Consider the following 15,638-nt stretch of genomic DNA (forward strand, 5'->3'; position numbering starts at 1 on the left):
ATTACATTTTCAGGGCACTTGGGTGGCTCAGTCGGTTAAGGGGCTGAGTTTAGCTCAAGTCATGATCTCATGGTTTATGAGTTCGAGCCCCTTGTCAGGCTCTGTGCTGACAGCTCAGAGTTTGGAGTCTGCCTTCTGATTCTGTGTCTCCCTCACTGTGTGCCCACCCCCCTGCTTGTGCACATGCTCACGCTCGCTCTCTCTCTCTCTCTCTCAAAAATAAACATTAGGAAAAATTTACATTTTCTGTTTTTACACATTTTAGGACAACAAAAAAATTCCAAAGGACAGATTTATATCTAACAGTGATAGGGATCCTTGGCAATTAAAATAATTAGTACTAAAATAAATCTAAACTCAATTGAGTCCAAAAGTTAAAAATTAAATAATGAACTTAGATTTTTTTTTTTTGTCTCAAGAAATGATAAAGAAATAATAGCTTTTGTAAATTGGAAATTCCCAATGAAATGTACCAGATGAGGGGGACCTTGGTGGCTCAGTTGGTTAAGCATTTGACTTCAACTCAGGTCATGATCTCGTGATTCGTGACTGGAGCCCCTCACTGGTCTCTATACTGGTGGTAGAGAGCCTGCGTGGGATTCTCTCTCTCCCTCTCTTTCTCTGTTCCTTCCCTACTTACACACTCCCTCTCTCTCAAAATAAATAAACTTGAAAAAAAAAGACTCTCCCCAACAAATATACTACATGAAATAAACAATTAACTGATTTATAATGTCTATAAAAACTCAGAATATATAAAAAGTAACTCAAATAAATGTATTTTGGTTTCTACTTATGTTAAGACTATATTTCAGGAAATTTTGGTGTGTGTGTGCGTATACGACCATATCTTCCAGAAGAAAAAAAAAAACAAATTTTGAAATATCTATATTTTAAAAATACAGAAATTTTTGGGGCGCCTGGGTGGCTCAGTCAGTTAAGCGGCCAACTTCAGCTCAGGTCATGATCTCACAGTCCAGGAGTTCGAGCCCCACGTTGGGCTCTGTGCTGGCAGCTCAGAGCCTGGAGCCTGTTTCAGATTCTGTGTCTCCCTCTCTCTGACCCTCCCCTGTTCATGCTCTGTCTCTCCCTGTCTCAAAAATAAATAAAATGTTTAAAAAAATTAAAAATAAATAAATAAATAAATAAATAATACAGAAATTTTAATGAAATTCTTTATTTTTAACATTCATTCATTTTTGGTAGAGAGAGAGAGAGAGAGAGAGAGAGAGAGAGAGAGAGAATGAGTGGGGGAATGGCAGACATAGAGAGAGGGAAAAACAGAATCTGAAGCAGGCTCCAGGCTCCAGGCTCCAAGCTGCCAGCACAGAGCCTGATTTGGGCTCGAACCCACAGAACCGTGAGATCGTGACCTGAGTCAAAGTTGGACACTTAACCAAAGGAGCCACAAAGGCTCCCCAAAAATACAAGAATTTTTACAACTGTCCTTATATGGTATTCTGTCATATATTTCTTATTCTAATTCATACTCTAGGATTAGTAATTTTAGCACTGTGTAGGCACAAGGAATAGATTCTTCAGTGCCACAAAATAGTAGTCAGGTTGCCTAAGATTTATTTTTCTGTTTCATTTTTATCATTAAAAAAATAGCATGTTATTAATAAGAGCAATTTTTATGAAATTGCTTATATACTTTAACTCACAGAGGTTACATCCTGATTGTTTTTGGCAACGTACCCTGGGGTAAAACCCCAACTTCAGTCACCTCAGTTCTGCTCAAATTATAGAAACTATCTCATCCCAGCAAGGGGCAGCAACAAATGGCTCAAACACTGACATGCACACAGCTTTCTGCTTTCAAAATGCCAATTCAACATGATAGAAGGGATTTGTTTCCTGGATCAGTAGGATACTTCAACCTGACATCTTTCAAAATATTAAACTTAATATTAAAAAAATAAGAGTTTGGAAATGTTATTTTCTCTAATAATGTCATTTGGCCCAATTCCAACTCTAGTTTGAAAAATAAATGTGTGTGTGTGTGTGTGTGTGTGTGTGTGTGTGTGTGTGTTCCATTTGATAAAGAAAATTGTTTGGAAGGAAAAAAAAGAAGAAAAGGCTATAGCTCATCTCTTATTGAATAACTACTAGATACTAACCACTACCGAGATTTTACATATTCTTTCTCATTTGATTCTGATTGTGTGTGTGTGTGTGTGTGTGTGTGTGTGTGTGTTCCATTTGATAAAGAAAATTGTTTGGAAGGAAAAAAAAGAAGAAAAGGCTATAGCTCATCTCTTATTGAATAACTACTAGATACTAACCACTACCGAGATTTTACATATTCTTTCTCATTTGATTCTGATTGTGTGTGTGTGTGTGTGTGTGTGTGTGTGTGTAAAATCAATGCTGCTGAAATGTCAGAAGAATTCATGTTTATTCTTGACAGAAATTTAAGGGACTGAATTTCTGTCAGGACCAAGAGGCACTTAGAGTTATTATTGCCCAGTGGCTTTTGGTAGTGCAAAGCTCCAGATACTATGGAAAAGAAAGAACATCTGAGGATTCCTGGTATGTAACAGAGAGTTTGGATAAGAAGTTAGCCAGGAGGCAAAAGTAAATAATTAGAATGGTGAGAGTGTTTCACAAACCTGGATGTATATTAGAATTATATGTACAGCTTTTAAAAGTACTTATACTTGAGCCTTTATTATACTTCAGTTGGTACTACAGGACATACTACATTTCCTCAGGTGTTATGGGTTGAAATGTATGTATCAAAAAGAGATGTCCCATTCTAAAGCCTGGTACCTGTGAATGTCTTATTTAGAAATAGGGTTTTTGCCTATGTAATTAAGGATCTCAAGATTCTTTCATTCTGGATTATGGGAGGTCCCTAAATATCCAAGGACTTGCGTCCTTATAAGATGTGATAGTGACACAGAGAAAGGCCATGTGAACATGCAGACAAGAGATTGGAGTCAAGGTGGAGCAGCCAACAGAAGCTGGAAGAGGCAGAGGATTCTCTTAGTGGAGCACTGCTGATTTTGGACTTCTGGACTCTAAAACTATGAGAATGGATTTCTGTTATGTGAAGCCATCATGTTTGTGGTGATTTGTAGTAGCCTTAACAAATTCTAATTTGTAGGGAATGTTGACATCACATAGCTTATTAAATTTTTTGGAATTGCTCTAGGATAAGAATCACAGGAGGTGCTTTTCCCAAAATACATATTCCTGGACTCTATGTGAGCCCTACTGAATGAACTTTTGGGGGAGGGTGGTAGTGGCCTGAGGATATTTATTAGTACCAAGCACCCTGTGTGATTCATACCCTTAAGCAAGAAGCTGGGGAAATGCTGAGTTAGGTCAAGGAACTAAAAGCTGTTTTTAATAATTTCTGCCTGTGGCTTTCAATATGCTCACCAGGGTCTTCCTAACTCCCCACTTTCCTGCATACAGAGCCTTATTAATCAAATATGTATAAAACAGGGAACCGTAACCAAAGACGAGGAGAAAGCATGTCACATACCCATAAGAATAACATAAGAGAGAACCTAGCAGAAGCTTGCATGCCACTTCTAAACAAAATAAAAATGTTTAAATATAAATGTATAGAACATGAGAAAGCAGAACACGACCATCTGGGATACAAGGCATAAACCAAATAACTTAATTTCTTTGGTTTCTGTCATTTGAATGGAAGTAATTATTGCCAGATTGGAGAGTGAAGAACAAACAGGTTTGATAGGAAGTTAAAGCTCTAAATCAAATCAAAGAGAGAAAATTGTAACACCTACTTACCAAAAATGAATTTATCTCCACATTGAAACAAGTTATCAAAGAAGTTATGAAACATATATTTTTGATCTCAGAATATTGGCAGTGCTTTTGAAATAAATGGAAGATGGGAAAGATGTATGGAAACTGGAAAATGGTAAATAATATTGTTCCAATTCAAAAATGAGTGAAAATTTGCAAACAATAGAAAGGTAAAATTTATATATATATATATATATATATATATATATATATATATATATGACAATAATTCTAGTATTAACTTGCTAAAACATTATGTTGTCAGCATTTTTAAAGAGACTCTTTGCTCAAGAACAAAATAAAAATTTATGCCAAATGAGATTCATTTATTTGCTGATACAATTTTTAGATAAGGATGTATCATGAAAATGCCATAAACAAAGCGTTCTCATATTTTTGGCAATGTTTAATAAATCTTCTGATGAAAAATGAAAGTATCATGCATGCAAGATGGTGGTAAATTTAATGGGTTCAAAATTGTCTCTGTACAGTTTTAATTATTAAATCAGTTTCCCCTGAAGGATGTTTTTAATTACTTGCCGAAAGTTTAACACCGTTGTTACTATGATTTGATTACAGCCTTAAAAATTATGCTTATCAAATCTCTGAATTCCATAAAACTGGGAGACTTCATTAATATCATAGGTTCAAAATTGCAAGACAGCAGTACGGTTAACAGTTATAGGAGGATGGAAATCTAAGAGTAATAGCACAAAGTGGAAAAGATCAGACCCATGTACATATTCAGAAATAGGTAAATAAGGAACAATGAGGAGATTATCAAAATAAAAGGTAAAAAATTTTGAAAATTAAACATTAGAAGCACCCAAAAGGAGCAAAAGGAGTGATCAAGTCATAAGAGAAGTTTAGTTATTTTAATTAGCTGGGCACTTGACATAGGAGTTATGTGATAAGGCTCCCATTTATAATTGCGTTAACAGAAGCCTAGAAATTACTGAAGGTAATAAATCCATTTCAATCTGTTCAAAAATACCACATATGGGATACCAGGTTCTGTTTAATTCTATATAGGCCATGAATTTTTTTTAATTTTGGCAAAATAAATTAAAATAAAATAAAATAAAATTTACCATTCTAACCATATTTAAGTGCGTAATTCAGTAACATTAACTGTATTCATATCATTATGCAACAGATCTCTAGAACTTATTCATCTGTAGAACTGAAACTCTAACCCATTGGACATCAACTCCCCATTTTAGAACATTAATTTTACCAACGTCATTAAAGATCCAAGTATATTCATAGTAGGGCAATTGGGAGGGAAATAACATACAAATGTTCATGTAAGGAAATCTGAAAGAAGTGGTGTTTTTTGCTTGTAAAAGAGAAGGGTTAGGTAGGCAGGAATGTGCCTTCAGTTATCTAAAGAGTGATCCTATGACAAGGTTATAGATTTAGATTGTGTAGCTTCAGAAAACAGAACAAGTATCATTGATTAGAATCTTTAGGAAGGCAGATGTTGGTTGCAACAATGAGGAATATTCTGACAATTACTGACTAACAGAATTAGCTACCCTGCGAAAAGGCCAGTTCTTTGTTCCTGAAAATATCAAAACAAGGACTGGGTAAGCATCTCTGAGACCAGTTTTAGAATTCTTACATTGGATGAGGGATTGATTTAGATAACATGTGCAGGCAGCCACCAAAACCTGTGAATCTCTGAAACAAAGAGAATGGACCTGAGTCCAGTGCTTGTCAGACTAACTCATTCTGCAGTTTTGGACACACAACTTTTAGTGTTTTGATTTCCTTATTTATAATGTGAGGGGATAAAATGAATGGTTTTCTCATTCTTTATAAATGTCCACGCATTGAGTAAATATGCATTGTGCACATTGTGCAGAATTTGTCTGCATTGGTCAGCAAGTGCCTGCAAGCTTTAACAGCAAATAGGAAGGAAGGAAAGGAGAGCGAGAAGGAACAAGAAAATGAATAATAATTAACATGTAATAGTGCGATTTTTCCTTTTGACATGACACTGGCCCACTTAGATCCAATACTAAGAACAAGGAGAATCTAAGTACTCTCGCATGCTACACATAAATCCCAATAGCTGAAGCTGTTCCTTCCAAAAGAAGAGTAGCCCACAAGACAATTTTATGCAAAGACCAATAGACTCAAGGGAAGGGATACTCCATGACAATAATTCAAGAAATTTTGTGGGTACATGAGAAATAAATTAATGCTGCTCAGGAGGTAGACTAACCATTTTACCCTGAATGTAGAGAAGAAAGAACGGATGGGTCATTAGGAGACTAACCTGATCACAGTTGGGAGAGCAGGGGGAAAGTGTACTCACAAGAGAGAGCAAAACTTTTTTTTTTTCCTATTTATTTATTTATTTATTTATTTATTTATTTATTTATTTATTTATTTATTTTAGCAAGAGAGAGACAGCTCAAGTTGGGGAGAGGGGCAGAAGGGAAGAAAGAGAAAGGGAGAGAAAATCTTAAGCAGTCTCCATATACAGTGCAGAGTGCGATACGGAGCTTTATCTCACAACCATGAGATCATGACATGAGCTGAAATCAAGAGTCAGACACTTAAACCACTGAGCCAATCAGGTGCCCCAAAACTGTTATTTTGGGGGGGGAGTCATAACAGTAATGCAACCAAGAAGGTGTCCACCAAGCAAAAGAGACTCTTAGGACTATGAGATATGAAATCTGTGGTAGGAACAACGGGGGGATGGGGATAAAAGAAATCTAGAAGTGGGGGGAGAAGAAGAGGAAACAGAAGATAGAGCTGAGGGAACTATGAAGAGAAATGAGACCTCATGCCTCTCTGAAGATTTCACATTTTCTCAAAGAGCTGCACTGCACATGTGTCAGAGGGCTGTGATCTTCAGAGAAGCAGAGAAGGTTACCACTACACCCACTTAAAAGATGCTACCTATTTATCCATCTCTCCCATCTGACTGAAGAGCCAAGGCTAGAAGAGGGGGTCATGTAGGGTGGAAAGACAGAACATGGTCCCCTCTCATCAATGTTCCTAGAGCTTCACATCTAGCCAGCAGTGGGGTAGAAGAAAGCTTTGACTAAGATATGATAATGAAGTTTCAAAGTGGATTTAATCAAGTTCTGGAAATAACGAGTTACCAGAATCATTGCGTCTGCCAAGATGTTATTAAGGAATGAGGGAGCAACTGAAAGCAGTGCTTGCCAATACTCATATTTTGCCAGTGCCCCATTGGGTTAACAGTCTTCATTTATTAGGTTACACAAATATGCATTTTTTTTCTTACTAAACTTAAAAAAATGTTATAGTTAATCATTAAATTTGGTTTTCTAATAACTAGTTAAACAAATCTTTGATATAAAGCTGATTTAACTGGAAAATTATTTCTTTTTGACAGCTCTGTCTCTTCTCTTTGTGTTTGATACTTGCCAGTTTTGTTTCTGATTCTTTGCTCCTTAATTATGTGGAGTAAAATTACAAGTAGCTTTACAAGTAAGATTATACATTACATAAGACAGAATTTTACTATTTTCATAGATTTAAAAGATTAACACTCATAAAAGGGAGTCATGTTAACTTTGCAAATTTTAATGGATTTTTATTAGACTCCATTGAACTACCTTTCAATCTGTTAATAAATTTTAGGTATTTTTTTAATTAAACAGTTTGAACAAATCAGAAGCTAACAACTCACATTAACGTGTATTTATTAAAAAGTAATAACAAATAAAAGCTATATTGAAATACTGGGAAGACAGAACACTCCCAAAATAGTTAAACTACAGTTTAAAATAAACAAATGTACTGCTTTTGATGATAAATTTTCCAAGGGGCAGAGTAAAAGTTTTTCTGAAATGTTCTTACATTTAATCATGAAACACTCTTATATTCAATGCTGTAACATGGAAATGGGAAGAAAATTTGTTAGGTTAATTGCTTCCATCTTAAATTCATTTTGCATATATAAACATAATCACATCACTAAGTACATGTAAGATATAATCAAACCTGAATGGTGCTTCTCAAAGTGTGGTCCCTTGACCACGTAGGATCAGCATCAACTGTTAGAAATATAAATATAAATACAAATCATGGACAAACTAAGACTTATTGGGTCATAGAGTCTGAGAATCAGGCCCAGCATTCTGGTTTGTGTTATGTTTTTCTTTATGCTTTTTTAATAAGTTCTCCAGGGGATTCTGGTGCATGATCAAGTTTGAGAACCTTGGCCTTAAGTTGACAGTTCTCAGACTTGAGGGCACATTTCATACCACTGGAAAGCATTAACAATACTGATTCTTGCATGATCCCCAGAGACTCTTATTTAATTAGTCTGGGGTGAGGCATGGGCAGGTGATTCTTTTACTGACAGCTAAAGTTGAGAATCCACGCTAATAGCTTTGAAACAAGTGACCATTTAGTTCCTTGACACACAGTCCACTTCTAACTCAGGCTTCACTATTTTAACATATCCGTTCTTATTTGCAGAATCAATTTCCAGAGTCTCTTTTTTGCCCAACATGAGGACTACCAAAAAAGTTAAAAGGCTCTTTAAAGATGAAGTGAGAATCTTCAAGGCCCTTTCTAATTATGTGTTTGCCTACATATAGTTTCAACCTAAAATGTGCAGTTACCTTGTAAAAGCAAATGCAAGTAAAATGAATTAGGTTTTAAACAGGTGCTAATGAATTCCACTAAATTTTGACCCTCATTTGCAAAAGCTTCAACTCCTAAATACAACCAGAAGCGTTCCTTTTTTATTTTTAAGTCTATTTATTTTGAGAGAGAAAGAGCGCGCGCGCAAGCGGGTGCAAGCAGGGGGAGGGGAAGAGAGAGACAGGGAGAGGAAAAATGCCAAGCAGGCTCCATGCTGTCAGCGAGAAGTCTGATGGGGGCTCAATCTCATGAACTGTGAGATCATGACTTCAATCTGAAACCAAGAGTTGGATGCTTAACCAACTGAGCCACCCAGATGCCCCCGACCAGAAGCATTTCTAACCATTGGATTCTCATGTTTTAAAATCCAAACTTTGGAACTATTTTCAGTGAAAAATAGTAGTTATGAAATGAAACAGAAGTTGTTCATGGAGCTAAAATATAAAAACAAAATAAATGATGGTGAGTCTTCTAGTAGGATTAAACCTATGGGAACTTGGCTGATTCCAATGGGAAAAGTAAAATATGATCAGCCCAAATATTATAATGATGCCTAATAAAACTGGGAATTAGTTGAACTTACATTCATTTCTAGATTACTGCCAAGGAAAATGACTTTTTATGATGCAGTAAATTAAACAATTTATAATATTTTTGTCATTTTGCATTTAGTGCAGAGATTTTTTTTAAATTTTTTACCGTTTATTTATATTTTACAGAGAGAGAAATAGAGTGTGAATGGGGGAGGGGCAGAGAGAGAGACAGAGACACAGAATCCAAAGCAGGCTCCAGGCTCTGAGATATCAGCACAAGAGCCCAATCCAGGCCTTGAAGCCACAAACGGTGAGATCATGACCTAGGCTGAAGTCTGACGCTTAACCAAATGAGCCACCCAGGTGCCTCAATGCAGAGATAATTTCTTTTATGAGAGTAATCCATGTCGTTCTCTCTTACAACTTTATTTTTTTTTAATTTTTCAGTGTTTATTTGTTTTTTTGAGAGAGAGACAGAGAGAGCGCATGGGAGGGGCAAAGAGAGAGGGAGAGAGAGGATCAGAAGCAGACTCCAGGCTCTGAGCTGTCAGCACACAGCCCAACACAGGGCTTGAACCCACGAACCATGAGATCATGACTTGAGCCAAAGCTGGATGCTCTGGGTGACTGAGCCATCTAGGCATCCCTCTCTTAAAACTTAAAAGTAAAATTGTGCCTACTAGAGATTCACTATCAGCTTCTTTTACTGACATAAATTTTGATGCATAATGACAATCTGAAAGATAAATGTATGTTACTACAGAGAGGAACAAGTTTGGAGAGGACATGTTTCTTACCTTATAAAGGGGAAACAGTACTGAGACTACCCCATGTGGCTTACTGATACTCTATAAAGTTTGGCTGTATTTCAGAAGCAAACTGACAACACACTTCAGAGTTGTTCCTATCCAGTGGTATACTGGAAGCATCTTGTGCCAGCTTGCAATAACCAATTTTTAAATTTTCAAGGATTCTAAGAATTAATTATTAAGGACACATCCATTATTTAAAATAAACTATATGAATTTTATTTTGCTCTTGAAGTTAGTTATGTCTATTATATCTGTATTATGGAAATACCATACATTGGTAGGCACATCTTTTCCCAAATCCACACGCAAAAAGTCACGTGAGCAACTTGATACTGGCCATGACAGGAGTATTTACCCCACAAAAAATAGGTAAACATTAGATCATGGCTCCCCCACGCCAGGAGATCTTAAAAAATTTACCAACCCAACAATGAACAAAACTCATTATAGGTATACGCACATTTAATTAGATAGTCATGAATATGGATATGTATCATGTCATGTTCTACTCCCAATTTGAACCCAATCCATGACTCCCAGACAAAGTCGACCTGAAATGCCTGAGTTTTAGTTTCAAGTATAGCTGGATTCATAGCCTTGTCCTTCTATTTATTAGCCTTGTGATCTCAAGCAAGTTATTAAATGTCCCAATTTTTTACTCCTTTATCTGTAAAATCTGGACAATAGTATGTATCTCAAAGATGTGTTGCAAATATTCAATAGGATATATGTGTCTGAACTTCCTGCAACCTTTTTTTCCCCTAACATCATGAAAAGTACAAGTCAGATCAAAGACCTAATTGAAGTTCTCTAATGAGCTCATTATGTATTTTCCTATTCTATTATGTTTTCATGGACTTTCTTATCTGAATTAGACTTCTCTGTCTTTACTGTTTGCAGGTTATTCATTACCCTTTTGGCATATTCTGGAAGGAGATGCTGAGAACAGAAAAACAATCAAGTTTTCCTAATAGATAGAACTTCCTAGATGCAGACCCAGCCACATGAATAGTCTGGACATTAGAAAGGAAAGGGATACATTTTTTTGAATCCCTTAACTGGCCAGGCTTTGAGAAGTCTACATGTGAAATATAAAAGTGACTGTTATTGTGTGACTGTCTATTACTTTCTTCTTCAAAACTGCTATTGTCTTCTTTACAGTGTCAATCAGTACAACTTACTCATCTATACTTTATTCAAAGGTTACAACTTTTAATGTCTATAGGGACTTAATTGTCTAGTATTAGAAAATTTTTAAAGATAAAATTTTAGATAATGGAACCCCTAAATAGAGCCTTTTAAATTGAGGGATTAAAACAAAGTCTTCTTATTTCCCAACTGTTAAAACTATTATGACATGTAGTTAAATTATTAAAAAAAATACATGCTCAATTGCATTATATTCTAATAAATGTGCTTGCATATCTAATATATGTTTCCCCATTAGTAATTTAAAAAAATGCATAGCCATGCCTAAAAGATTCCACAAGTTCTTAGAAAACCTGGTTAATTTCCTTACTATATTTCACTATACATCACTTTGATAAATGATAATAAAATCTATTGATACATGGGTACAAATGAGAATAACTAAATTTGCAATTTTATGTAACAATAAAATTTTTTTCCCAAAGAAGGATCAGTTGAAAGTGACTAGAAATTTTGCTTTTAACAAAAATACCTTAAACTAATAACAGAATTATATGACTCAATGCAAATCAAACAAATGGATTGCCAACTATGTAATCTCAGCCTGTATTGTTTATTGCTCCAAGAATATATCATAAGCATGTCAATGAGAAACTCATAATTTAGTCCAAATGCTACCCAATGAGCTACTCTATTTGAAAAAAAAAATAATCATTACGGACATAAGATTGATAATAATGAACATTTGAGAATATCATATTAGGTTTATAACTACTTCATAATATAATCCTCAATGTTGGGATCCATTTATTTTGGCTGAGAATATGGTTACTGACTCATGGAATGGATATATTCCAAAGGTATCACTAAAGTACACACTCAGGCCTAAACGGCAGTAATAATATGTTAACAGATCTTTTGCCTTGTTGACCAGTATTTATAAAGAAATAAAGAGCCTCTTAAGAGAGACAAAATGACAGAATTTTCTCTTTGACATAGCTTCTGCTAACAGCATGTTTCACAGACAACTTACCACAAGATGCCATTTCATCTGTCTGGTCACCACAGTCGTCTTCCCTGTCACACAGCCAGGCTCTGGGAATGCAGCGCCCATTTCCACAAGAAAATTGGTCCACCTGGCATGTTCTGGCTAAGATAATCCATTAAGGTACAAATAAGGCCTTTTGAATAACATCCAGGTAAAATAAATGATGCAATAACTCTTTCACACATAAGATATTCTATTACTTTATTAGATAAAATATTTTTAAAGTAAATTTTAATTTGTTGATACTGCCAACTTGCTCATCTTCTCTAAAGTTCACATGCTTTGCCCTTCAATTTCAGGTACTGCTAAATGACAAGATATTCAGTAATCCTCACACATGTCCACAAATGAAGCTATGAATTCATTACATCACAATTTTTGCCTGGCACATGCTTATGAATATACAGTTGAATTAAATTTCATCCAACTTTTAATTAACAAAAAAGAATTTTGCAGAGTCTATGTCAATAAACCAAGAAAACTTGCTGTCATGTAGTAGGAAAGATTTGGAGATTATATTAGGGTATCTAGTTTCTAATCATGGGGTCAGAATTGTTCTTTTCCTCTAACATTTCAATGCATTTATTTCTACATCTTAAAATGGTCCAATATATGAAACAAGAATGCAGAAAATATTTTCTAAAACATACATTTAGCCTTATGATGGACTTTTAAAATTCACTTTTCAGCATAGTTATATAAAAATGTGTAACTTTATTTTCCTTCCAGTTTTTATTTAAATTCTAGTTAGTTAACATATAGTGTAATATTGATTTCAGTAGTAGAATTTAGTGATTCATCACTTATATAATGAAATCTATAACCTTTTAATCAAAGTATATTAGTAAACTTTGCTTTGGCCTCTCTCAAAGGTTTCAATGAACATACACCTGGAAACTTTCTACCTTAGCCAAAAGCAGCCAATTTGATTGTTCAGTGAAGGGGTTATTGTTCTACAAGGAATTTGGTTACCATTTTCTATTACAGTCAGGTCAACTTTTGAAAGCATGAAATCCTAGATAGCTACCCTAACTCTTCTCCCAGGCCTTAGTAACATACTTACATAGTTAGATATTTTTAAGTGTTTAATTCTCTTTTCTTTTGTCTGAGATACAAATTTGTTTTCATGATTATCGGTTTCCTACCACCCCTTCTTTTTATTGGATCAGAGAAAAGAGTGTTTGTAGGAGGGGGATTCTCCCACCATTTATTAATATATGGGTTAGATGAGGATTGGACAGATGAGGAACAATTAGGGTCAGAATTTCTATAGTTATGATAAGAGAACTTTACCTAGTTCATAGATTTCCTTCTGTTTTGGGGCTTAAGAATCAGAAGGATGTGTTTCTGTTTCATCAAAATTCCAGTGAACTAACAGTTGGTATAAAATTGAAAGTGGTTCAAAGGCAAGTCACCCAAACACATTAAAATGAGTCTCCATGGGGTGCCTGGGTGGTTCAGTTGGTTGAGAGACCGACTTCGGCTCAGGTCCTAATCTTGTGGTTTGTGAGTTCGAGCCCCGTGCCGGGCACTGTGCTGACAGCTCAGAGCCTGGAGCCTGCTTCTGATTCTGTGTCTCCCTCTCTCTCTGCCCCTCCCTCACTCATGCTCTCTCTCTGTCTCAGAAATAAACATTTAAAAAAAAATTTTAATAAAATAAAATAAAATGAGTCTCCATAAATCAGGGTTTCAGAGGTCATATAGAATAATTTCTTAAAAGGTATATGCTAGTTGTCTCCTTTTAAGCAAAGTGTAATTGCTATGTTAAAATGTATATATATTATTAGTGAACACTGAAAGGATCACTTGAGAAAAATGAAAAATTACTGGTTTGATTGGACATATTAGATTCAATGTACCATTTCTATCCTCAGTGTCTATAAATTAGAAATTCCATAAAATTATTACACTATGTATTCTGCTTTGTTTATATGGACAAGGGTTCTGAATCTAAAACATTTCACATAATATTTGAGTTTTCCCTTTTTGCAAGTAGAGTGTTTATTTTACATTATTAGATTTTAAGTATCTCAACAAACATGTATACTGCTGAAGTTTTCAATGTTGACATTTCAAGCAGGATTAAATATTTGTTGTCTCATTTGGCTAACTATAGATTTTCTGTGAAATTATTCTAACATTTAGACTAAATCAACAGAGTTCCTAGGTAATTTCAATAAAACTATATCTACTTGAAATACACACACACACACACACGTACGTAGTCTATATATATATATATATATATATATATATATATATATATATGGATTAGCCTAGAGAAGAATGAAGACGTTGGCATTTAGTTCACTTGGTGGGAAGAGAGGGCATGGAGGTATGAGGAAGATTCATGTTTCTTACATGTCTGTATTGTTTCACTGATTGCAGTAAATGCTCTTTACCTTTTGAGATTCAGGAGAAATTTAATAAGAAAGGTTTGTTTTGTTTTGTTCTGTTTTTTTCCAATTCTTTCTCTCTTTTTCTTCCAGCTCTCCCTCATTATTTCCCTCTTTCCCTTCTTCCTTCTTCTTTCCTTTTTTCTCTCCTTTCTCTCTCTTTTCTCTACTTTTCATTCTTTCCTACAACTCTCCTGTCTTCCCTCATTCCCAACCTATTTCATTCCTCAGTCTTTCTTGTGTTTTTGCTTTAAAGAAGGATATAGAATTACGTAGCTTCATTTCATCTCCATTAAATTCTAATTGACTCATAATAAGAATATATTAAATATCCCAATATTCCAACATTCTTTTATCTGATTTTTTTTTTTTTTTAATGTCACAGTACTCCTTGTCGTTCAGGCTTCATTTTAGCAAAGTTTTCTCAGATTTCTTTCATGAGGATCGCTAAGATGATTATAGAGGAGAATGAGAACTCCTAAGGACCTGTTTCGCATTGTGTGTGGTGTAGGAATGTATGTGTCACCTCACTAACTCAGAAGCGTAAGGAACGGTTATGACCTATTACACCAAAGAGTATTTACTGGCTTATTACTGAGGAATAGTATGCCCTGAGAATATATGAATTTTTTGTCCATTCTAATCATGGACAAATCCTCTGCTTAGTCCACCAAGGAAATTTAAGTAATTTCACATAAGAAAAAAAATGCTTCATTCTATAAATCTATAAGTACTGTCTGTCTCTATGATATAATCAGATTGACTAAAACATCACTTTCTAATCACTGGATTTATATCATAAAGATACAACCTTTACTTTTTCAGTTCTTGTCACCATCATTTCTAAATTAGTTTGGAGGTGAGATTAGCAGAGCAGCCCCAGAGCAATCTAATTTTGTAGCAAATGCTGCTGTAATGAAGAGGAAATTTACACTTCTTCAGTGGAATTGTTTATCTAGCAGTGAGTGAGAAATCCACTGTCACAACGTGAATTTTTTCTACTCATCACTAATTATACTGCTCCTGCTGTCCTGTAGCAGTGAGAAATCCCACAATGCACAGGAACAATAAGGAGGAAGAAGACAAGAGAGCTTCACACATTATTCCTAACCTTTGCTGTATTTTAATCAAAGCATTCTACTTAAACAAAACATATGTCATATCAAAACATACTTTTCAATTTATCTTGTAAAGAAGTTTCATCTTTAATATATCAGGTTTTCTTAATTCAATTGTATCTATTTAGTTTAAGTTTACTCAAAATTTGTGAAAGATGTGA

General features: G+C 34.9%; 1 protein-coding gene across 4 annotated transcripts in view; it reads right to left on the reverse strand.

Annotated features, from left to right (window-relative positions):
• The window catches only part of LRP1B (LDL receptor related protein 1B), a 1,910,230-nt gene that overhangs the window by 716,578 nt on the left and 1,178,014 nt on the right, over window positions 1-15,638 (reverse strand). For all 4 annotated transcript variants that reach the window (XM_045479681.1, XM_045479680.1, XM_045479683.1 and 1 more), the window contains exon 18: window positions 11,949-12,065. In XM_045479681.1, the coding sequence (XP_045335637.1) occupies window positions 11,949-12,065 (117 nt within the window). The remainder of the gene's footprint in view (window positions 1-11,948; window positions 12,066-15,638) is intronic.

Source organism: Leopardus geoffroyi, chromosome C1 (genome assembly GCF_018350155.1).
Source record: "Leopardus geoffroyi isolate Oge1 chromosome C1, O.geoffroyi_Oge1_pat1.0, whole genome shotgun sequence".
Taxonomy (NCBI): Eukaryota; Metazoa; Chordata; class Mammalia; order Carnivora; family Felidae; genus Leopardus; species Leopardus geoffroyi.